This window comes from Cornus florida, unplaced genomic scaffold (genome assembly GCF_030987335.1).
Source record: "Cornus florida cultivar Cherokee Brave unplaced genomic scaffold, ASM3098733v1 CherokeeBrave_3.0.0_Hap2_Chr06, whole genome shotgun sequence".
NCBI classification, from domain to species: domain Eukaryota; kingdom Viridiplantae; phylum Streptophyta; class Magnoliopsida; order Cornales; family Cornaceae; genus Cornus; species Cornus florida.
In genome coordinates this window covers 98,079,247-98,104,053 of record NW_026775576.1, presented here as the reverse complement: position 1 = coordinate 98,104,053, position 24,807 = coordinate 98,079,247, and the positions used below count along the sequence as shown (strand labels likewise).

The 24,807-nt window shown below is 38.9% G+C and overlaps 5 protein-coding genes and 1 pseudogene across 5 annotated transcripts; all 6 read left to right on the top strand.

The window, feature by feature from the left end:
- Positions 1-1,310: 1,310 nt before the first annotated feature.
- Positions 1,311-3,158, top strand: LOC132313221 (7-deoxyloganetic acid glucosyltransferase-like). The gene is made up of 2 exons (XM_059811906.1): positions 1,311-1,930; positions 2,118-3,158. Exons 1-2 carry the CDS (start codon positions 1,405-1,407, stop codon positions 3,095-3,097), a joined length of 1,506 nt encoding a protein of 501 aa, XP_059667889.1. The 5' UTR covers positions 1,311-1,404; the 3' UTR covers positions 3,098-3,158.
- A 561-nt stretch (positions 3,159-3,719) lies between these two features.
- Positions 3,720-4,292, top strand: LOC132314687 (myricetin 3-O-rhamnoside 1,2-glucosyltransferase UGT709G2-like). Its single transcript, XM_059813516.1, has one exon. It carries the CDS (start codon positions 3,732-3,734, stop codon positions 4,290-4,292), a length of 561 nt encoding a protein of 186 aa, XP_059669499.1. The 5' UTR covers positions 3,720-3,731.
- A 982-nt stretch (positions 4,293-5,274) lies between these two features.
- On the top strand, positions 5,275-6,717 carry LOC132315064 (7-deoxyloganetic acid glucosyltransferase-like). Its single transcript, XM_059813822.1, has one exon. The coding sequence runs from the start codon at positions 5,749-5,751 to the stop codon at positions 6,523-6,525; it is 777 nt and encodes a 258-aa protein (XP_059669805.1). The 5' UTR covers positions 5,275-5,748; the 3' UTR covers positions 6,526-6,717.
- Positions 6,718-7,796: 1,079 nt separating this feature from the next.
- On the top strand, positions 7,797-8,607 carry LOC132313220 (UDP-glycosyltransferase 85A7-like). Its single transcript, XM_059811905.1, has one exon. It carries the CDS (start codon positions 7,986-7,988, stop codon positions 8,523-8,525), a length of 540 nt encoding a protein of 179 aa, XP_059667888.1. The 5' UTR covers positions 7,797-7,985; the 3' UTR covers positions 8,526-8,607.
- Positions 8,608-10,206: 1,599 nt separating this feature from the next.
- LOC132313219 (7-deoxyloganetic acid glucosyltransferase-like) lies at positions 10,207-11,781 on the top strand (annotated as a pseudogene).
- Positions 11,782-13,401: 1,620 nt separating this feature from the next.
- Positions 13,402-24,297, top strand: LOC132313218 (7-deoxyloganetic acid glucosyltransferase-like). The gene is made up of 2 exons (XM_059811904.1): positions 13,402-14,156; positions 23,034-24,297. The coding sequence occupies exons 1-2, from the start codon at positions 13,652-13,654 to the stop codon at positions 23,963-23,965; spliced, it is 1,437 nt and encodes a 478-aa protein (XP_059667887.1). The 5' UTR covers positions 13,402-13,651; the 3' UTR covers positions 23,966-24,297.
- Positions 24,298-24,807: the final 510 nt, after the last annotated feature.

The window sequence follows — 24,807 nt, the reverse complement described above, 5'->3', positions numbered from 1 at the left end:
GGCTTATTTATGGGCTTTATAAGGTTAAGAGAGGTTAGGTTTCGTCTTATCCGTATTAGTTATTGGATTTTTATTATATGGGTTGAGCCCAAGGACAGGAGAGAGAAAAGGAATTCACGAACCAATATAATCATGAAACGTGCCCAAATCGGTGAGTGTTAATCCAAGTATTGCTCAAAATTTATTTATTGAATACGAAAGTGATTTAGATTTGATAGTTAATTCCAACTTTTTTATGCAAGTGGAGACCAGATAATTTTTAAGAATGTGAAGGAATGGACTTTTTACTTAGTTTGGTATTTATTTATTTATTTTTATTTAAGTTGATACTTACATATTTCTTTTAAAAAATTATTTGTACGACGATTAGGTGACATCAGCTCTTATTTATATAAAATTAGTCATATTGAATAAATTGGAGTATCGAGCTCCCTATCATACATACACTATTAAAAATAAACAAGTCCAACTTTAAAAATTAATTTTCTTATTTCCATGGATTTGTCAATTTTCTTGAATTAGTTTAGAGAAAACTGATCTATGGGTTAAAATTGAAATCTATATACATTAGACACCCAAGGTTATCCAGGAAAAAATCTTGTGATTCTATACTTGGATTGATGATTAATTAGAATTATTTTTAAAAATAAAATAAAGTCGGAGAAATGTTTTAGTATAGAAAAAATTTGAAAAAAATAGTTTTTTTGGTCATGGCCTCAAAAATAGTGACAATGAATGATGGCGTCTGAGAATCTTTCTCAATTCAGACTCTCCAAATACTCACAATGGGACTGTTCCATCGTGTTGGCAGATTCGGAATTTGAACTCCAAATTATTATTTTATTAATTTTTTTAGAAAATTGCAAAAAAAATTTGGTGTGCCATATGAGATTTTTTTAAGAAGTAAAATCTTGATACCACTAAACCACAAACTTGTTAATTATGTAACAAATTAAATTCAAGTGGACTAAATTATCATCCAAGTCACACTCAGCAAGATTGAGCCGAAAGCAAAAGCCATTATAAGATTGAACATGCTTTAATAGTGTTATGAATATTTTAATAAAACATAAATAATATTTAATATAATTATTTATTATATTTATATGTTGAATATTATTTTATGAATTAAATTATATTTATGGCATTAATTATATGGACCATATGAATTTCTATATTTATTTGACCACTTATTACCACTACAATATTATATACATGTGGTCATTAATCAAGTTGAGAGTCTTATGTCGGTCCCTGATACCACCATCGAAAGGTAGGTTTGTTATACTGATGGTGCCCGGTACGTAATAGATTCCATTCCCAGATTAAGAAGTGTATATATTTGTACACCATATATGATATATCGTCCTAAATAAATTCCAAATCCAATCAATTAAGCAAAATATGGATGTTCCTCAACCTCACGCAGTGATTTTGCCCTTTCCGGCACAGGGCCACATCAAGCCCATGCTCATGCTAGCAAAGCTTCTTTCCCATGCCAATTTCTATATCACTTTTGTAAACACACTCGACATCCACAACCACTTCCTCGAATTAATCAACCAAACCACCTTCAACAACCTCTTTCCTAGACTACGTTTCATGGCCATTCCTGACGGACTTCCACCGGAACATCCACGCTCCGGTCCCCAATTCATCAGAGACTTGTTCATCTCTATTTTGTCTGCCGCGCCCAAGCACAAGTTCAGGGACCTATTGCTTTCACTAATTAATGGCCCAGAAACAGGAGGAGGACAGTGGTCGACGCCCACATGTGTAATAGCAGATGGACTCATTTCAATTTTAGCCATTGATGTAGCAGAGGAGCTCCACATTCCGGTCATCGCTTTTAGAACTGTCAGTGCTTCCAGCTACTGGGTTTATTTAAATATCCCAAAACTCATTGAAGAAGGACTCATTCCATTCCAAGGTACGTGATGATAGGTAGTCTCGAATTAATTATACTATGGACTCATAGATAAAAAGAGTCGTAGTTATCCCGGCCACTGTCTATGCATATATATATATATATATATGTACGTAACATAACATATATCAGTTATATATCTGTGTGTGTGTGAAAGTACTTATTCATAAGATTTAATTTTTAATTTTAGGGGATGATGACATGGATGGACTTATTACTTGTATTCCTGGATTTCAAAGCCTCTTGCGACGAAGAGATCTTCCAAGCTTTTGCAGATTTGAATCAATTGAAAACCCAGTTTTACAATTCTTCATCAACCAAACCTTGGCCATGACTCGAGCTTCTGCTCTCATACTCAACACTTTTGATGGACTGGAATCACCCATCATCTCTAAACTCCTCTCTTTCTTCCCCAAAATATACACCATTGGTCCTCTCCATGCTCTCTTGGAGTCTCGAATCAAAGATCATCTATTATTGTCTCATTCTTCATCAAATGGTAGTTTGAGAGAACAAGATAGGACTTGCCTCGCATGGCTTGATTCTCAGCCGTCCAAATCAGTGGTATACATCAACTTTGGAAGTCTGGTGATGATCACTCCTGACCAATTGATGGAGTTTTGGTATGGTTTGGTTAACAGTGAAAAACCATTCTTGTGGGTCATAAGGGAAGACTTGCTTTTGGGGGAGGATATGGTGAATGAGACTCCACAAGAGCTTACGATGAGGACTAGGGAAAGAGGGTGCATAGTGGGTTGGGCTCCACAAGAGGAAATTCTGGCCCATCGAGCCGTTGGTGGGTTTTTGACCCACAGTGGGTGGAACTCAACTTTAGAGAGTATCTGGGCCGGTGTGCCCATGATTTGTTGGCCACAATTGGCCGACCAACAAGTAAACAGTAGGTGCGTGAGTGAGTTGTGGAAGCTTGGGATTGATATAAAGGACACGTGTGATAGATCAACGGTTGAGAAGGTGGTGAGAGATTTAATAGAGGGTAAGAGAGAGGAGATCATGAAATCAAGTGATGACATTGCGAGAATGGCTCGTGACAGTGTTAGGGAAGGTGGATCCTCTTATTGTAACTTAGAGAAGCTAGTTGATGACATTCGATCATTCATGTCATCATCACAGTATGCTTCTTCTGAATGTAACGAGGGAAGAAAATTGTAGTGTTGAAAAATGTATTTTGTTTTCTATTTGATTTATAGACTTTAATTTGTGACTTTGTTTATTTTGTGTTTATATGTCTATCATTATGTGTTATACCTTACACAGGGAATTAAGGACTTAAATTAGTAGATAGCAAATTAGCAATTGAACTTACTTGACTTCATAATTCTTGCTGAATTTAACAATTTATGTTTTATCTTTAGTTACCAAGTCATCCTCCTATAATTATATATATATATATATATATAGAACGTGCTTTAATTTACAAAACCACACAACTGCACCACATCATAATTTATATTAGAGGGTGGCTACAATATCAATGAGTGAGAGCATTGTGAACGTGATAAGTTGACCAAATGAGCAAACATCATCATATTTTATATTGTTTAAAAATTAAAAATTAAAAATAGAACCTCCCTTGAACATGATATATATTTTATTATTTTAAAATATTAAAAATAATTTCGGTGCCTGAATACCACCATTGAAAGGTTTGTTGTACTGATGGTGCCCGGTACCCAATAGATTCCATTTCCAGCTCATGAAGGCGTATATATTTGTACACCATATATATATATATATATGTATCGTCCTAATTAATTCCCAACCCAGCCAATTAATTAAGCAAAACATGGATGTCACTCATCCTCAGCCTCACGTAGTGATCTTGCCTTTCGCTTCACAGGGACACATCAAACCCATGCTAATGCTAGCACAGCTTCTTAGCAATGCCAATTTCTATGTCACCTTTGTAAACACACATCACAACCACAATTTAATCCTCAAAATGATCATCAACAATACCAGTTTCAGGAGCCGCTTTCCTAGACTCCGTTTTGAGGTGATCCCAGATGGACTTTCACCTGAACATCCACGATCTGGTCCACAACGCGTTGATCTTTACTTCTCTATTGGGTTGGCGTCAAAGGCCAAGTTGAAAGACATACTAATGGGGGTCTCACTTACTCAAGAATGGTCGCCACCCAAATGCCTAATAGCAGATGGAATCATGTCTTTCGCCATTGATGTTGCAGAAGAGCTCCACATTCCCGTCATCACTTTTCGATCCTACAATGCTTCTTGCACCTGGATTAACTTCCATATTGAAAACCTCATTCAACAAGGAGAAATTCCATTTCACGGTGCGCCAAAAATTTTTCTTACCCTTAAATTTTTTTTGAAATGGTTTTGATTCCGTCACCGATACGCGAGTTAACGGATCAGGTCGGTGAGTTAGAATTTTTCTTAAATAGTCTAATATTAATTTTTTTTAACCATACCCTAATTGATAAAATTTTAATTTATTAAAATTAATTCATATATTTAAATCATCATGAACTAATATATTCTTAGAGTTCATCAAATCATGATTAACAAATTTAATTAATTAATACATTCTTTGAATATATATATTACAGATCGGATCAAATTTTAATAATCTAATCTGTGATTCCATTCATGTTACAGATTCAATTTTTTTGAATTCGCTATCGATCCGTGGATATAATAATTTGTTCCAATTCACAAGTATTGGATCGCAAATTCACGAATTATTTGTTCACTCGTAGTTCGCGATTCATGAAGTATTCAAACTTGAATAAATTTATGATAAATTTTATGAATTTTTTTAATATTTAATAATTACAATAACAAAAATAATATTAAAATTTAAAATTGTCATAAAAAAAAAAAAACTAAATAACAAAAAATTTATTTAAAAATTTATTATTAATCAGGATAAATTTGGGCTCAACCCTTTTAGGACGGGTTAAATTCACACCAGTAAATAAAGTTGTCAAAAAATTAATGTTAGCAAATTTCTATTAGCGGGCCTGGAGGCCCAACAAGGCATAGAGCTAACATTACATACTAGCCCAAAATAAAGGAAGACAAAAAAAACAAGGGCAACGCCCATTTAAGTTCAATGAATAACATATACACTCCAGATTGGGCTAAGAAAAAATTTGGCTGTTCGAATATGCGCGTCCTTCATAGACACACATTTTGAAGGAGAGATTCCATCCCAACAACTTCTCAATGCGTTTAGAAACCTCTAATGGTTTGTTTTTCCAATAGAGTAGTATTACTTACCATGAATTGGTTATTTATGTTAAATACAAATAAGTGAAGGATCTCAATCTCTTATTTGTTATATAAATAATAGGTCTAACAATTCATTACAATTGCAACTACTCACTACAAAAATTATTTTCTTTTCCTATAATGCCAAACTTTGTGTCATCATCCGTGCGCCAACTTGTATTAACTTGCATGCATATTTACTCAATGAATGCAATAACCCATTAAATCATATAACAAACAGATGGATATATACTGATGTGGTTCGTTCACAAATGCACATATAGTTAGTAATTATAAAATTAGGAAAGTAATAAATAAAGAAACTAGAGAAGATAATTAAATTTATTCAATTTTTTTTTTTTTTTTATCTTTGTTTGTCACTTTCCTAATTATGTAATTACAAATTATATGTACATTTGTAATTAGATTACATCAGCGGTCAACATGATAACTTGTTCACTAATGAGTAGGTAAGTATTGTCCAATCAAATATATATTTATTCAGATTCTTTATCACTTGTGTGTGTGTATAATTAATTAGATTTTTCATTTTAGGGGATGATGACATGAGTAAGCCTGTTTCTTGCATTCCTGGGTTTGAGAGCCTCTTGCGACGTAGAGATCTACCAAGCATTTGTAGATATGAAGACGTCCAGAACCCACCGTCGGATTCATCAAATGGTAGTCTAAGGGAACAAGATAGGACTTGCCTGACATGGCTCGACTGTCAGCCGTCCAAATCAGTGATATACGTTAGCTTCGGAAGTCTGACTATATTGACTCGTGAGCAGCTCTTAGAGTTTTGGTATGGTTTGGTGAATAGTGAAAAGCTATTTCTATTGGTAATAAGGGAAGGTTTGATTCCAGAGGAGGATAATAAATTGGTTGAGACTCCTTTAGACCTTTTGGTGGGGACTAGGGATAGAGGGTGCATAGTGGGTTGGGCCCCACAAGAAGAAGTTCTGACCCATCGGGCTGTGGGTGGGTTTTTGACCCACAGTGGATGGAACTCAACGTTAGAGAGTATTTTGGCGGGTGTTCCAATGATTTGTTGGCCACAAATAGCTGACCAGCAAGTGAATAGTAGGTGTGTGGGTGAGTTATGGAAGGTTGGGGTTGATATGAAGGACATTTGTGATAGATTAACAGTTGAGAAAATGGTAAGAAATCTGATGGATGGTAAGAGAGAGAAGATCATGAAATCAATAGCTGAGAATTCGAGAATGGCTTGTGATAGTGTCAGGGATGGTGGATCATCTTATTGTAACTTAGAGAAGTTAATTGAAGACATTCGATCGATGAAGTCAACTAAGAACGCTTCGGTTAAAGTATTGAAGGCATGATTAATTGAATGGATTTCTTCTTTCCAGCTCAAACGGACTATTTTAGGAGTCTTGGAAACTATTTTTACTTTGCCTTTGCTGCTACTTTTCACGGCCTTTCTATTATGGTCTTTAGTTCTCCTGATTAATTTGAGATGATACATTTTATTTTTATTATTTTTTCGCTCTTAAATGTAGTTTTGGTTTTTGGTCTCTGTGTTGCTATTTACTTTTAGCCTTTCTGGTTTTCTTGTCTCAGTTGTGTCTATGGTATATGGAAATTGAAGCATCAATTTTGTACTTATGTTTGGGGCATTGGATTGGCGACTTTGGATTTAGAATTAGAGAAAAATTTAGTTAAAATTTTGAACTAAAATTTTCCAATCCTAAATTCGAAACACCAATATGGTGCTCCCAAAAACAACATAAAAATTTTGCTGGTACTATAATAGAATCCAGGCCAGAGCCAAAAACCTCCATTTGGGGACAAAGTAGTATAATAAAATTAATTTTAAAATGAAATAATTGTAATGATTTTAATTTTGGTGCATTTTTAAAAGCTTATCTAGAAATGATATGAGAAAAATAAACAGGAAAAAAGATTGGTTAACTATGAATAAATTAAGCTATCAAGTTGTGGAGCATTTTTTTTCCGAACAATACTTAGGTGCTCACCGATGAGTATGTCTTCACTGCTGAGATGAACCAATAACAAATGGACACCTCCTCTTTAATTATAAAATATAAAAAAAAGTCAAAAAAAAATAATATTGGTAAGTGTGTGTGCCTCCATCATTTCCGATTTAATACTTAAACTATCCTACTATCTCTGATTCGGTAATACAATTACATTATGTTGTGTGTCATTGTTTAATACTTCCCGTTACACACAAAAAAAAAAATCCACCTTTCATTTTTTGGATGTCCTAAACTAATTATCTCAATTTAAAATTTAATGTACTACTTTTTAAACAACACTCTTAAAAAAAATTAAATTAAATTCCTAAAAGGATTCAACTAATTTTTTCAATTCTAATTCTAGCATTACGATTTTTTTTTTTTTTAGGTGCAAAATAGTAAATCGCATATTCCTTGAGGCCCTAGACGGTGTTGGATTTGGTAGATGACAAAAAGTATACTTACAAGTTACAACGAAAAAGATATGGCACTTGCAAATAAAAATCACGAAGTCTACATCACCATCCGTAGTTTGATAAAACATACATCAACGGCATATTCCTTTAAACGGGGTCCTTACGTTGGATTTGGTAGATAACAAAAGTATACTTACAAGTTACAACCAAAAATATATGGCATTTGCAAATAAAAATCACGAAGTCTACATCGGTATCTGTAATTTGATAAACATACATCAATGGTTGTTCTTATGGGGAAATTACTAGGTACGGAGAGAGAGTTCCCTTTCGAGATGAATAATTGATCACCCGCGAGTCAATAATTAAGCAGGAATGTGAAGGGATATGGATGTAAGTGAGCCTCAGCCTCAGCCTCAACCTCACGTAGTGATATTGCCTTTCCCTGCACAAGGACACATCAAACCCATGCTAATGCTTGCACAGCTTCTTTGCACTGCCAATTTCTGTGTCACCTTTGTAAACACCCTTCACAACCACAATCTCATGTTCAAATTGATCATCAACAATACCGCTTTCAAGGCCCTCTTTCTTACACTCCGTTTTGAGGTCATCCCAGATGGACTTCCACCTCAACATCCACGCTCTGGTCCACAACTCCTTGACATATTCTTCTACATGGGATTTGAGTCCAAGGCCAAGTTCAAGGACATATTAACGGGTCTACATCAACAACAAGAATGGTCACCACCGACGTGTATAATAGCAGATGGAATCATGTCTTTTGCCATTGATGTTGCAGAACAGCTCCATATCACGGTCATCACTTTTCGAACCTACAATGCTTCCTGCACCTGGCTTTACTTCCATATTCAAAACCTTATTCAACAAGGAGAAATTCAATTCCATGGTGAGACAAATCAATAAGTTTCTCAAATGCCAAATTTATTTTATTTTTTTAACCGGCTCCCACGTGAAATAATTGGAACGCGCACACAACACACAAAGATATTCCATTCCATATGAGATGCATATAAATTTACATATATATATATATATATGGATACAGTACAAAAAAAATCCCTCAACTATGTTCAAATTTTCAAATAACATACTCTTTAGCGGAGCCAAGATTCAATGTAAAGGGGGTTCGTAGTATTAACAATTTTACCATTATAATATAATAATATTTTAAGTTAAAAGTACTTCATGATCGATTAAATACATATAAAAATATATCTAGCAAAAATTTGGCCAATTTGTTTATAAAACAATAATTGGTCTATATCTAGTCAAATATAACATAGATAAATACAAAAAAAAATCTAAACATCAACATTAAAGATGGAAGCCGCGGAAGGCACATCATTTTTTTTATAAAAAGTGTCAATAGTTCTTTTTGGCTTCACCATTGTATGACATTGTACCTAAAGAGAGTAATTCAAATATAAACTTTTAATACCTATTACCTAGGGTTTTACATTGTAATTTAAACCATCGATCCTAAATTGCTAACAAACATAATTGAGTAAAAATAATATTGCACCCTCATTGCATATAAAATAACAAATTTAAAATATAAAAAAATTATCACCCACAATTGTGGCCAGTGAAGTGTCTAAAGACTCTAAACAATAAATTGTGTGGAGTGTCTAAATATGCGATGGTTGCTTAAATATCTACGTACTTGACAGTGCCTAATGGGATTAAAAAAATAAGTTCAATGTTCATTCAATTGAATTTTAACTCCATCCAATTAATAAGACAAGGTCAGCTTATTGGACTGTACTAATAAAATAATAAAATTGCCACTTGACCCACTTCAAATCTTTATTTAAGACATTAATAAATATGAATGTGAACTAACAGAAGTGTTGAATGCAAATTGTTTACAAATTGTAATTCAAAGAAGGAATCGGAATCCAGCCACACTTGTCGATAGTCTACAAGAATTCATAGAGTCATAGGAAGTTAGGAACTTAGGAAGAATTCTTTTTTTTTTTTTTTTTCATTTCACGAGAAGCAAATAACAACATATTGAATTAATAATTTAGCATAATATTGACAGAGATCAATTCAAAAAAAAGGGCAAAAGATAGGTAAGACCTTGAGTTGAGCTTCGACAGCCTCGATCCTTCAAGATCTTTGAGCAGCTTCAATGGACTCGGAGAATCGCGTTGCTAACTTGCTTAATTGCCTCCTGTTTGGATTTTCTCTCTCCTTCCAGCTTTAGCCTTTTAATTGATTTTTTTGTTTATTGAAAGTTCCCACAAGTCACAACATAGGCAAAATTGGCCGTCAATTCATTCAACCAAGACAGATTGATATGAGATGAGAGATCTAACTGTGAAGATGGTAACAGTAGTGAGTCGCTGCCTTCTCTTTCCTCTCCCTCTATTTTTTTTCCAACTTCTCTCTCGTGCCCTAATGTGGGGGCTAGTATACTAATTTATTATTATTATTATTATTTTTTTGTATATACTAATAAATTTTTCCTTTTTTTTTTTGGGGGGCCAGGCCCTGTTGGCCTACCCCTGCCCTTAACAATTACATATAGTTGCAAAATGACTATTTTTCATTTAATAATCATAGTACCCTTTCAATAAGCCTATCACTTCTCTATATTGGTATATATAATTCATTGATTAGGTTTTTTTCTTATATTTTTATTTTAGGAGATGATGACATGGATAGGCCTATTGCTTGCATTCTTGGGCTTGACAGGCTGTTGCGACGTCGAGACCTACCAAGCATTTGTAGATATGAAGACGTTCATCATCCATTCCTACAATTCTTGATCAACCAAACATCAGCCATGACTCAAGCCTCTACCCTCATGGCTCACACTCAACACTTTCGATGAACTTGAATCACCTGTCATCCCTAAACTTGGCTCTCTTTTTTCCAAAATTTACACCATTGGTCCTCTTCATGCCCTCTTTAAGTCTCGAACCAAACATCACACACAGTCAGATTCATCAAACGGTAGTTTGAGGGAACAGGACATGACCTGCTTGACATGGCTTGATTCTCAGCCGTCCAAATCAGTGATATACAGTAGCTTTGGAAGTGTGGCTACGTTGGCTGGTGACCAGTTATTAGAGTTTTGGTACGGCTTGGTGAATAGTGAAATGCTATTTTTGTGGGTAATAAGGGAAGATATGCTTTTGGGGGAGGATAAAATGGTTGAGACTCCAACAGAACTTGTGATGGGGACTAGGAAAAGAGGGTGCATAGTGAGTTGGGTCCCATAAGAAGAGGTCCTGGCCCATTAGGCTGTGGGTGGGTTTTTGACTCTCAGTGGGTGGAACTCAACATTGGAGAGTATTTTGACGGGCACTCCCATGATTTGTTGGCCGCAATTAGCTGACCAACAAGTGAATAGTAGGTGTGTGAGTGAGTTGTGGAAGGTTGGGGTTGATTTGAGAGAAATTTGTGATAGATCAACAGTAGAGAAAATGGTGAGAAATCTGATGGAGGGTAAGAGAGAGGAGATCATGAAATCAATAGCTGAGAAATCGAGACTGGCTTGTGACAGTGTCAAGGAAGGTGGATCCTCTTATTGCAATTTAGAAAAGTTAATTGAAGACATTCGATCAATGATGTCAACTAAGAACACTTCTTTGGAAATGAGTGAACATTGAAGAAAATTAAAGTGTATTTTATGCCTTCAACACTTCTTAATTTGCATGGATTTCCTCCTTCAAGCTCAAACCAACGTACTGTTTCAGGAGACTTTGTAATCTTTCAAAAACTATCGTTCATAGCTTTGGCTGTTGCTCTTCATAACCCTTCTTTCTATTGTGGTCTTTATTTCTGCTCATTAAATTGGAAATGATATGTTGGTCTGCTTTTGAATATAATTTTGACTGCTCTTTTAATTTTTTTTTTGGCTGGTACCGGAACTCACCTGGGCAGGGATCCTTTAGGATCCAACCTGGGTTACAAATCAGAGATGCTGTTGACGGCCCCACACCTCAACAACAATTTTAGTCGTCAATTATAACGGCGATGACTGCTCTTGTTGTACTCTGGTTTTTGTTGTTTTTTTAGTCTTTTTGTTGCTATTTGCTTTTAGCCTTACTGGTTTTCTTAATTTGTGGTCTGCTATGACCTGTTGGATTTGTCCTCCCACTAGCTTCTTTTGTTTTGCAGCTTTCTTTGATTTATAAAATCTTATTTACCTAAGAAATATATTTATGCCTCATATTTAGCTTCTGTGTCTGTTTTCTCACACAGAATTTTGTCTATGTTTGTATTGTGTGTGCATGCTATATATTCAATATTCAAACACATATAAAGACAGTAAATTCGGAATGGTAAAAAATAACGAAAACATATAGAGTGGCAGAATTTATTTTTAAAAAATTGTTTTCTTATTTATTATTTATTGATTTTAAAATAACAGATGATGTGTGTATTTGTAATTGGACAACATAAGTGGTCACCACATATATTAGGAGCATTTTGGGTCGCTTTGTCAAGAAACATTGAAGAAAATTGAAGTGTTGAAGGCAAGATTTATTGCATAGATTTCATCTTTTTAGTTCAAATCGACTGTTTTAACTTTTAGGAGTCTTGAAAACTATCTTAGTTTTTGCCGCTAGTCTTCACACCCTTTCTATTATGATCTTTAGTTCTGCAGATGAAGTTGGAGATGATATCTTATTTCGCTTTTGAATGCAGTAATGAAAAAAAAGCAATCACTTCCTCTATACCGTTGATATTGATATATTATAATTTTGTCCTTATAATTTTTTTTTTTGTATTAAAAATATTATATATATATATATATATATATATATATATATATATATATAAACCAAACTATAAGTTATCTTATTACCACTAGATATCCCTTTATATTATTCTTGTTTAAAAACATCTATCTATTATTGTAAATTTGTAATTTTTCTATAATAATATTAATTCTTAAGTTTTAATTGACATGTTAGATTTTGTTCTTATACACATAAAATAAAAATAAAAATATTATTATTATAGTTGAAAAATAGTTTCATATTTACCTTTGTTAACGCAACTTATAAAAAAGAATTTGTGAAGTGAACTGGTCATAACTTTTTTGTAGACTGTTTTCCTAATTTGATGGAACCTGATCACTGTTTCACTAGTCACTTTTTAATTTTCATTATTATTATTATTTTGCTTCCTGCCAAAAAATTGTTAAAGTAGGGGTGATATTCATTAATTATAATTTGAAAAAAAAAAAAAAAAAAAAAAAGTAATCAATGAGAGCGCAACTGTGGATGCAGTCATGCTTGCAACTGTCGTTAGCTCATTGTAAAATTATTTATGTTGCCATGGTTAATCCTCTCCATCGATGATTGGATAAAAAACAAAAAACTGTCTATGATTGGGTACCCAATAATTTCCCATTCCAGCTCATGAAGTGCAGTACTACAAACTCATTAGTTAATTAAAGATCATTTACCATAATAATCACACTTCTCACTTACACGTAAAGAAAACTTACACAACACTCATTTTGAAATACCTTGAATAATATATAATTTACGCAAAGACAAGTTTCAAATTTCACTTAAAAGATTGCGCAAACAAAATAATTTTTCCATATACCTAAAATATTTTCGGTTGCTTTGAACTCACGGATTATTTATAGCCACCATTCTGCCCTTTGCAAACATATGCAATGACATCAGCTGACAGAGTTCAATTTGAACTCAAACACATGTTTTCCGCAAGCCACAATTCTTGACTTGACTTTTCTTCTAGTTGTTTTATGCCACAATTTGTGCCAAATTCTAACAGAAACCCATGGTGTGGAATAAAAGGACCAACCTCTCATAGATAAAATAACTTTGGGTACAGGTTGCTGCTATACTGATGGAGACTTGTACCAATAATTATTCAGTGTGTGTGTGAGAGAGATAATTTCCTTTTGACTTGATCAATTACGTTGAAGTCGATCTACACAACTGTCTTCAGCCTTCACTGCGTTCATCATTCGGTGTACACCATCTTCCTAATTAATTCGATCCCAACTCAATTAAGCAGCAGGAAGGTGATGGGATATGGATGTTTCTCAGCCTCACGTAGTGATTTTGCCTTTCCCTGTACAAGGACACATCAAACCCATGCTAATGCTAGCACAGCTTCTTTGCAATGCCAATTTCTATGTCACCTTTGTAAACACACATCACAACCACAATCTCATGTTCAAATTGATCATCAACAGTACCACTTTCAAGGCCCTCTTTCCTACACTCCGTTTTGAGGTCATCCCAGATGGACTTCCACCTGAACATCCACGCTCTGGTCCACAATTCCTTGACTTAATGTTCTCTATTGTGTTTGCGCCCAAGGCCAAGTTCAAGGACATATTGTTATTGGGCCAAGAAACAGGGCATTGGCCGCCACCCACATGCGTAATAGCAGATGGAATGATGTCTTTCGCCATTGATGTTGCAGAAGAGCTCCACATTCCGGTCATCACTTTTCGAACCCATAATGCTTCCTCCACCTGGCTTTACTTCCATATTGAAAACCTCATTCAACAAGGAGAAATTCCATTTCAAGGTGAGTCAAACCAATTGGGTTCTCCTAGCCCAATTTTTTTTTAACATCTATATATATTCAAGGTGTCTTTTTATTTTTATTTTACCCACTGATAGGGTGAGTTATATCCAATGTTTTTTTTTTCTAAGAAGAAATGAAAGCGTGTGAGTTGCAATTATTTTTTCCCTAAATTAAGATTTGTAAATTACATTTTTTTCTCCCACTTTACTTTTTAGCTTATATATATATGTATAGAGATATATATATACTCAGTGGAAGAGGAGAAATTCCATTTCAAGGTGAGTGTATTGTCACACCCCGCTACCAAGAGGCTATGCCACGCAGGTGCCACGCAGACGATGACATGGAGCCTGCATGGACTAGATCTTTCTAGACTTCTCTACACAAGTATGGAACTTTCCGGAATTCTCTAGATTAGTGTGGAGTTGTCTAGCCTTTTCTACACTTGTCTAGAGTTGTATAGAATTCTCTAGAATTCTCTAGACTTGTTTTGTACATAGTAGATAGTTCTAGAGTTGTGTAGATATTTCTGGAGGATTCTAGACACTAAATCTAGGCCACACATTTTTACATATCTAGAATGTTCTTGTAAGGCCAAAGGCCTATAAATAGGAGGTGAGAGTTCATTTGTTCCTCACCAAGCAACCAAGTTGTAATCTCTCCTCTCAAGCAATACAAGTTCTATACATTTCCAAACTCTCTTGCTCACTTGTCTAACCTCTTCCTACACACCCAAGTAAGCAAAACACTTGTCTAGCCTTAGTCTTTACTAAGCTAGCACACTCGGGTAGGCTGACTTAGCGCTTTAAAGGGGCTTGAAAGTGTCTAAGGCCGCACGGTAGCTTGAAAAGGTTCAAGTCCATGGCAGTTGGTATCAGAGCAGGGTCGTGAGGCGTCACACCTTGTGTGGAGGAAGCTATGGCGGAGCTATCAGACGTGACTGGCACTCAAGAGGAGACTCTACGTGGAAGGGAAACAAATCCCCCTCCAGGTGGAGTGAGGACGAAGGCTAGGTCGAAGGACATCATGGCGGGCTTAGAGGCACGTGTGGCAAAGATGGAGGGGTCCATAGCCAACGTGTTGGAGCAGCTTGAGGATGCTCACCAGCGCATGGATGGGCTGGAGTCGGAGGACGTTGAGGTCCAAAATGCTGTCAAAGGGTCACTCAATGCCCTAAGTGGTGACTTTCGGCAGGAGCTCCAAGCATTTCGAGAACTTATGTTGAGGGAGTTTGCCACCCTACGTGGCTATGTTGATCAGGAGCTTGGCACTTTTCGCGAGCAAATGGAGGAAATGCGAGTGGACTGGACATTGTGCAAACGGGCGGTGGCATCCGACACAGCTACTACAGGGGTAATAGCACCCCGGGTTGATATTCCCAAGCCTAAGTGCTATGGTGGGAACTGGGTAACGAGGGAGTTGGAGAACTTCCTCTTCAGCATGGAGCAATACTTTGAGGCTACGGGCATGACCGATGATACCATCAAGATACGCACGGCGACCCACTACCTCACCGACCATGCCATGCTATGGTGGAGGAAAAAGTATGGTGACATAGGCAAATGTATGGTCTCTATTGATACTTGGGCTGATTTCACTAGGGAAATTAAGAAGCATTTTTATCCTGAGAATGCCGAGGATGAAGCTAGGGGCAAACTCCGAAGGCTAAAACAAGTTGGGTCGATTCGGGACTATGTGAAGGAATTCACTAACTTGACTCTTGAGATCCCGGATTTATCCGACAAGGACTCTCTTTTCTTCTTCATGGATAGATTGCAGTTGTGGGCTAAGACGGAGTTGAGGCGGCGCAACGTGCAAGACCTTGCCACAGCTATTGCAGAGGCGGAGTCCTTTATTGATTTCAGCTCCAAGAAGGAACCCTCGTCCAAGCCAAAAGACAAAGACAAGGACAAGGGGAGGTATGCCGGCAAAGGTGGGGGAGACAAGGGCGTTGCACCCCACAAGGATTGGTCCCGTAAGCCAGGTGGTGACCATGGAAGCAAAGAGGGAAGGGAGAACAAGGAAGGAGCACCCAAGCCTAAGGGTTCTTGCTTCATATGTGACGGACCACATTGGGTACGAGATTGCCCAAAGCGGAAGACCCTCAATGCCATGATGAGCCGCTATGAAGAGCAACAACAGGAGGAGGCGCAGATGGGTTCACTGCAAATCCTTAATGCCATTAAGGCTAAAACTGAAGTCCCTAAGGTGGTGGCTAAAGGGCTAATGTTCGTGGAGGCGAGTATCAATGGGACACCCACACATGCTTTGGTGGACACGGGTGCATCCCACAACTTTGTGAGCCTTGACGAGGCCAAGAGGTTGGGCCTCAAGTATAGCAAAGAAGGGGGCTCCATAAAGGTAGTTAACTCGGTGGCAAAGGCTATACATGGCATGGCACACGGCGTCCAAGCATGCATTGGCGAGTGGAGTGGCCACATAGATCTATCGATGGTACCCATGGACGACTTCAAACTAGTTCTTGGGTTGGGGTTCTTAGACAAGGTGAGAGTCTTTCCCATTCCTTTTGCTAACACTATGTGTATTATGGAAGGCAACACAGCATGCATGGTGCCGATGGAGCGAGGCGCCAAGTTGGAAGCCCAAGCTTTGTCAGCTATGCAATTCAAGAAAGGCTTCAAGAAGGGAGAGACTAGCTACCTTGCCACGTTACTGGAGACACCCGAAGATGAGCTAGTCCCTTCCCCACAAGAAGAGGTGCCTAAGGAGATACGAGCCGTGCTAGACGAGTACACGGACGTGATGCCTAAGGGGCTGCCCAAGAAGCTTCCACCTAGGAGGGAGGTGGATCATAAGATTGAGCGGGAACCGGGTTCTAAACCCCTTGCTTTGGTGCCCTATCGGATGGCACCCCCAGAGTTAGAGGAGTTGCGGAGGCAACTTAAAGAACTGTTAGATGCGGGCTATATTCGACCATCGAAGGCCCCATATGGCACACCGGTGTTGTTCAAGAGGAAGAAGGACGGGTCCTTGCGCATGTGCATCGACTACCGGGCGCTCAACAAGGTGACTATCAAAAACAAGTACCCCATTCCTCTCATTGCCGATCTCTTTGATCAGCTTGGTGGAGCACGCTACTTCACTAAGCTTGACTTGCGCTCGGGGTACTACCAGGTGCGGATAGCGGACGGGGATGAGCCTAAGACTACGTGTGTGACGAGGTATGGCTCTTATGAGTTTCTTGTTATGCCGTTTGGCCTCACCAATACACCTGCTACTTTCTGTACTTTGATGAACAAGCTCTTCCATCCCTACTTGGATCGCTTTGTGGTGGTGTACTTGGATGATATTGTTGTGTATAGCACCACTCTAGAGGAGCACATGCAGCACTTAAGGGCGGTCTTCCAAGTCCTACGGGAGAACGACCTATATGTAAAGACGGAGAAATGCTCCTTTGCCTAAGAGGAGGAGTTGTTCCTAGGGCATAAGATACGGGATGACAAGTTGATGATAGATGAGGCAAAGGTGAGGGCCATTCAAGAGTGGGAGCCGCCCTCTAAGGTGACAGAGTTACGCTCATTTCTTGGGCTTGTCAACTACTACCGCCGCTTTATCAAGGGTTACTCGGCGAGAGCAGCCCCATTGACAGACCTTCTCAAGAAGGCGCGTGCTTGGAGTTGGACAGAGTCATACCAAGGGGCATTTGATGACTTGAAGAGGGCAGTTACAGAGGAGCCGGTATTTAGCTTGCCCGACCACTCCAAACCATATGAGGTGCACATAGATGCATCAGACTTCGCTATTGGGGGCGTGTTAATGCAGGAAGAACACCCCATAGCTTATGAGAGCCGCAAGCTTAATGACACCGAGCGGCGCTATACGGTGCAAGAGAAAGAAATGACGGCGGTCATCCATTGCCTACGTACTTGGAGGCACTATTTGCTCGGGGCACAATTTGTGATCAAGACGGATAATGTTGCCACCAGCTACTTCCAGACACAGAAGAAGCTTAGCCCCAAGCAAGCTCGTTGGCAGGACTTCCTAGCGGAGTTCACTTATCATTTTGAATATAAGTCGGGCAAGGCCAATGTTGTGGCGGATGCGCTTAGTCGCAAGGCTGGGCTCGCAGCTATTAGTCGGCCACAGCACCCTCTTGTGGAGCGGATCAAGGAGGGGTTGCAGCATGACCCTCTAGCCAAAAGCCTTATTCAGCTGGCTAAGGAAGGGAAGACTCAGCGCTTTTGGCTAAGGGATGATTTACTTCTCACTACAGGAGACCGAATCTTTGTGCCCAGGTGGGGCAACTTACGAAAGGAGCTAATAAGGGAGTGCTATGACACTAAATGGGCTGGTCACCCAGGTATGCGGCGCACACTAGCACTCCTAGAAGATTCTTACTATTGGCCTCGGATGCGTGATGACGTGGAGACATATGTGAGGACTTGTCTTGTGTGTTAACAAGACAAGATTGAGCAACAGCATCCTACAGGCCTATTAGAGCCATTGCCTATTCCAGAGAGACCATGGGAGAGCGTCTCTATGGATTTCATCACTTGCTTGCCCAAGTCAGAAGGTTGTGAGAGCATTATAGTGGTAATAGATCGGTTCAGCAAGTATGCCACCTTCATACCCGCACCAGCAGACTTCACAGCAGAGAGGGCAGCAGAGTTGTTTGTTGACCATGTGGTCAAGCTTTGGGGAGTTCCGCAGAATATTGTCAGTGATAGAGACCCGCGTTTCACGGGTAGATTTTGGACGGGACTCTTCAAGAAGATGGGGACGGATCTCAACTTCTCTACGAGTTTCCACCCCCAATCAGATGGGCAAACGGAGCGCATCAACGCTCTTCTGGAGCTTTATTTGAGGCACTATGTGAGTGCTAATCAGCGAGATTGGGCCAAATTCCTTGGGGTGGCACAATTTTCTTATAACCTGCAGCGAAGTGAGGCTACCAATCACAGTCCATTTGAGGTTGTTACCGGACGGCAGCCTATGACACCCAACGCCATTACTTCGACTTGTGATGGTAAGAGTTCGGCGGCCTACAAATTTGCCAAGAGGTGGCATGAGCAGTCTGACTTGGCTAGGGCGTACCTTGACAAGGTGGCAAAGAAGATGAAGGAGTGGGTTGACACCAAGCGAAAGCGGGTGGAGTACATAGTGGGAGACCAGGTGATGGTTAAGCTACTACCCCAACAATTTAAGTCCTTCCGGAGCGTGCATAAGGGGCTAGTAGGAGGTACGAGGGCCCGTTCCCCATCGTCAGCGGGTGGGCAAGGTCTCTTACATGGTGGAGCTTCCACCCAAGTTGAAGATACATCCAGTCTTCCATGTCAGCATGCTCAAGCCTTATCATGAAGACACGGAAGACCTTACTCGGGGCATATCGCTTAGGGCACCCACGGCCGTTGTCACATCCTTTGATAAGGAAGTTGATTGCATCCTTGCAGATCCTGTGATGAGCAGGAGATGTGTGCCCAAATATACAGAGTATTTAGTGAAGTGGAAGAACCTGCCAGATAGCGAGGCGAGCTGGGAGCACGAGGATACACTATGGCAGTTCGCAGAACATATCCAGCGGTTCAAGCAAGAAGACGCGACGAGGGCGTCGCGAGCTTAGGTGGGGGAGAATGTCACACCCCGCTACCAAGAGGCTATGCCACGCAGACGCCCAGCAGACGATGACATGGAGCCTGCATGGACTGGAGCTTTCTAGACTTCTCTACACAAGTGTGGAACTTTCCAGAATTCTCTAGATTAGTGTGGAGTTGTCTAGCATTTTCTAGACTTGTCTAGAGTTGTATAGAATTCTCTACAATTTTCTAGACTTGTCTTGTACATAGTAGATAGTTCTAGAGTTGTGTAGATATTTCTGGAGGATTCTAGACACTAAATCTAGGCCACACATTTTTACATATCTAGAATGTTCTTGTAAGGCCAAAGGCCTATAAATAGGAGGTGAGAGTTCATTTGCTCCTCACCAAGCAACCAAGTTGTAATCTCTCCTCTCAAGTAATACAAGTTCTATACATTTCCAAACTTTCTTGCTCACTTGCCTAACCTCTTCCTACACACCCAAGTAAGCAAAACACTTGTCTAGCCTTAGTCTTCACTAAGCTAGCACACTCGGGTAGGCTGACTTAGCGCTTTAAGGGGGCTTGAAAGTGTCTAAGGCCGCACGGTAGCTTGAAAAGGTTCAAGTCCGTGACAGTATGCTTACATGTGAACTTGTTAGTAACTTAGATCTTATATATATATATATATATATATACACACATACAATTCTTGGGTCCAACTCAGGTGGATGAAGTTTGTCCAACCTGATTACGTGGCCCAATTAAATTGTGACACCTGTCCGAAATAATATAAAATTAAATTGGGCATTGCCCATCAATTTCCGGGTGTAACCCGTTCCCAGTTCATTCTCTCCTTTTGCCGGGCACCTCTCCATCCCCAATTTCTCAGTTCTCTAAACTCCATCTGTGTATACTGAATCTCATTCCTGTGGTTGTGGTTGTGGTTGTGGTTGTGTACTGAATTCCTGTGGTTGTGTGAATCTCATTCTCTGGTTGTGTACTGAATTTTTCAGTATCACTGTACCCTTTTTGTGTATTCAATTCTCACCTCTCTTCTATAAATTCCCTTCACCTCTATTTTCCCACTCACTCCAACCCAGTCGGTAGTCATAACACAAACATATTCTCCTATATTGATTCTTGAGATCATCAAGAATAGCTATGAAGGAAAAGGTTAAAGCAAAGAGTAGTGATGTCAAGGAGGTGCATTACAGAGTGAGAAAGAGGCCTATGGCCATGAGGGCGATACGCCGAGAGATCCCGGAAGGAAGAGCCGGGTCTGGTTGGGGACCTTTGACACAGCGGAAGAGGCGGCGAAACCCTACGCCGCCGCCATCAGGGAATTCCGAGGTACCAAAGCCAAGACCAACTTCCTTCTGCCTTCGGAGATAGTCGCAACAGACAAGAGCCCGAGCCCGAGCAGCACGGTGGAGTCTTCCAGCGGAGATGGGATTTCTCACGCGCCGCCTTGGTGAAGGCCTCGGTGTCTTTTTATTCGATCTATCACCACCTGCCGAGTCTAGCAGTTGTACCCCATGCGCAACCTGTGATGTTCTACAATGGGCTTGTACGGCTACGGGCGGCGGAGCAGAAACAGGCGTTCCTGTTTGAAACGGCGGTTACTGGTTTCAATGGCAGGGTACAGAGTGAGTCGGACTCGTCTTCTGAAATTGATTGTAACCAAGTTGCCAATAGTCGTACAAAAAAGAGTTCTCCATCTTGATATTAACCTGTCCCCATCTCGAGAGATCTGAGGCTTTGTTTGGACACACAGGAAATAAAAAAAAAAAAAAAAAGAAAAAGAAAAGAAATGATTATAAGAGAAAAGAAAAGAAAGAAAATGATAGCTCTAAATTATATTCATGTTTGGATAGATAAGAAAGAAAAGAAAGAAATTGACAATATTGTTGTTTGGATAACACAAAAGAAAGAAAAGAAAGAAATTGATAATAAAAAAATTACCATCTAACCCTTTTTGGTGATGGGGTTGAATAGTTTCCATTTTCTCTCTTGTTTTACTTGGGTTCAGTTCTTCATGTTCTGGGGTTCATATTCTACTGTATCTTTTGCTCCACCTGTCTGTGGCTCATCGTAGAGGACTCTAATTGTCTATTTTATTGCCTTTGCTTTCTTGATTTTATTTTTATTTGTCAAAAACTTTTTGTTACTCTGTGTGTTATTTTTATCTGTGTGTTATTTTATTTACATTGGCATATGCACTATGTATGTGTACATGAGTGCATTTATGTTTATAATATGGGTGGAAGGCAAATATATGCTTAGGGGGAAATTGTGGTCAATAGAAACAACACTAACCATACCTGATAGAGAGAGAGACTCGGTAAAGAGAGAGAGGAGACGATGGTGAACGTGGATGTGGAAGCGGTGGACTTCGAGCCCGAAGACGATGATATAATGGATGAAGATGGTGCCGTCGACGTCGATGCGTAGCCCAAAGCTACTCTCCCAAAGCTTAAATCCGCCATCACCGGTGCGTATCCCAAAGCTGCTCTCTCATGGACGAAGATTGTGCCGTTGATAATCTCATGGAAGGCTAATTTTGTCTCTCTCTTTCACTTGCTTCCTTTCCCCTCAAATCTTCTCAAAGTTGAGGGGATTTGATTTCACTGTGCAGGAGGGATTCAGAGGGATAGCCTATTCCTCCCAATCATTTCTTTTCTTCTCAATTCTCTCCACCCAAACACACTAAACTCTATCATTCCCTTTCTTTTCTCTCCAAATCTCTCCAATTCCCTCAATCCAAGTGAGGCCTAAGAAATTGGGATGGAGAGATGCGAGGCAGAATGAAAGAATGTACTGGGAACGGGTTATACCCGGAAATTGATGGGCAATGCCCAATTTAATTTTATATTAATTTCAGACAGGTGTCACAATTTGATTGGGCCACCATCCAACCTGATTGTATCATTTACAATTTTACATACAAAAATCTAATACTAGTAGCTAGAACAAATATTAATGATAGTAAGAGGGATGTCTTTAGTATACTAACGAGCTCTCCATTTCTAATTGTTTGATTAAAAAAATCTCAACCAAGAGATGCAGAAAGAGGAGAGAATGAAACAAGCAAATCTTTCCTCCTCCTCCTTTTTTTATTTTTATTTTTTATTTTTTATTTTTTTTAAAACGTAAAGTCTACATTCTCGGCAGTTGACAACTTTCACAAATTTTTCTAATCCAACGGCTAGAACAAATATCTAAAGTGGATATTAATTCCTAGTCTACTCCTGCAATCCAACACATAACAAATATATTGTATTCATAGTCTCAAACTCTCTCTATCAGTATAACTCATTGATTAGGCTTTTGATTTTAGCAGATGATGACATGGATAGGCCTATTGCTTGCATTCCGGGTTTTGAGAGCCTCTTGCGACGTCGAGACCTACCAAGCATTTGTAGACTTGAAGACGCCCAAAATCCAATCCTACAATTCTACATCACCCAAACATCAGCCATGACTCGAGCCTCTGCCCTCATACTCAACACTTTTGATGAACTCGAATCACCCATCATCTCTAAACTTGGCTCCCTCTTTCCTAAAGTCTACACCATTGGTCCTCTTCATGCCCTCTTCAAGTCTCGAACCACACATCACACAGAGTCAGATTCATCAAATGGTAGTATCAGAGAACAAGACATGACCTGCTTGACTTGGCTCGATTCTCAGCCGTCCAAATCAGTAATATACGTTAGCTTTGGAAGTGTGGCCATTTTGACTCGTGACCAGTTATTAGAGTTTTGGTATGGCTTAGTGAATAGTGAAAAACCATTTTTGTTGGTAATAAGGGAAGGTTTGCTTTTGGGAGATGATAGAGTGGTTGAGAATCCAGCAGAGCTTGAAGTGGGAACTACAGAAAGAGGGTGCATAGTGCGTTGGGCCCCACAAGAAGAGGTCCTGACCCATCGGGCTGTGGGTGGGTTTTTGACCCACAGTGGGTGGAACTCAACGTTGGAAAGTATTTTGGCGGGTATTCCAATGATTTGTTGGCCAATATTAGCGGACCAACAGGTGAATAGTAGGTGTGTGAGTGATTTGTGGAAGGTTGGGGTTGATATGAAGGACATTTGTGATAGATCAACGGTTGAGAAAATGGTAAGAAATCTGATGGAGGGTAAGAGAAAGGAGATCATGAAATCAATAGCTGAGAATTCGAAAATGGCTTGTGACAGTGTGAAGGAAGGTGGGTCCTCTTATTGCAACTTAGAGAAGTTAATTGAAGACATTCGATCAATGGAGGTCAACAACTAAGAATATTGCTCATGTTGGAAATGAGTGAAGGAAATTGAAGTATTGAAGGAAGGCAGTTTCAGGAGTCTGGCTTGTAAACCTTTCAGAAATCATCTTTGGCTGCATGTTGCTATACATGGCCTTTAGTTTTGCTGATATGTTAGTCTGCTTTTGAATGTAGTTTTGGCTCTTCTTGTTGTTTTCTGGTTTTTTGTTGTTGTTTTTTAGTGTTCTTGTTTGGTCTGCCATGACCTGTTTGATTTGTCCTCCTACTAGCTAGCTAGCTTGTTTTGCTTTGGAGCTTTCTTTGAAATAAAAAATCTTATCGATCAGAAAAGGAAAATTTTTATTTATGTCTCGTATTTAGCCGCATGTGTTTGTGTGTTTTCTTTTCTCGAAAGAAGACTAAAATACTACTGGACAAAATTGTGTCGTGCTATATTGGTGATATCAAAACACCAATATATAAAGACAGTAAAATGAATATTACTTAGTTTTGCTTCTACCAAGTCTTGAAAAATCATTAGTCTATTCTCATGTATTTGACAAATGAATGATTCATGAAGGAAAATGGATCATATAGAAGCTTTAAAGTCAGGTTAGTGAGAGTTTGTGGAAGTCCAAAAGTCATAGTGATTTTAATGATTAATACATGTTGATTAATACACGAGAAAGTAAGAGCTTCGAAGTTGCGATGAGAATGAGATTACATAATTAAATTTGGGTTTTTAGAAAACTTAAGGGTGTGTTTGGATTGTTATAAAAATACAATGAAGTTATTTTTTTTTTAATTTACATTCTCAGCCAAATGTGCTTCAAATAGTGAGCCTCCGGGAAAAGTTATTTTAAACAAAACGGTAGCG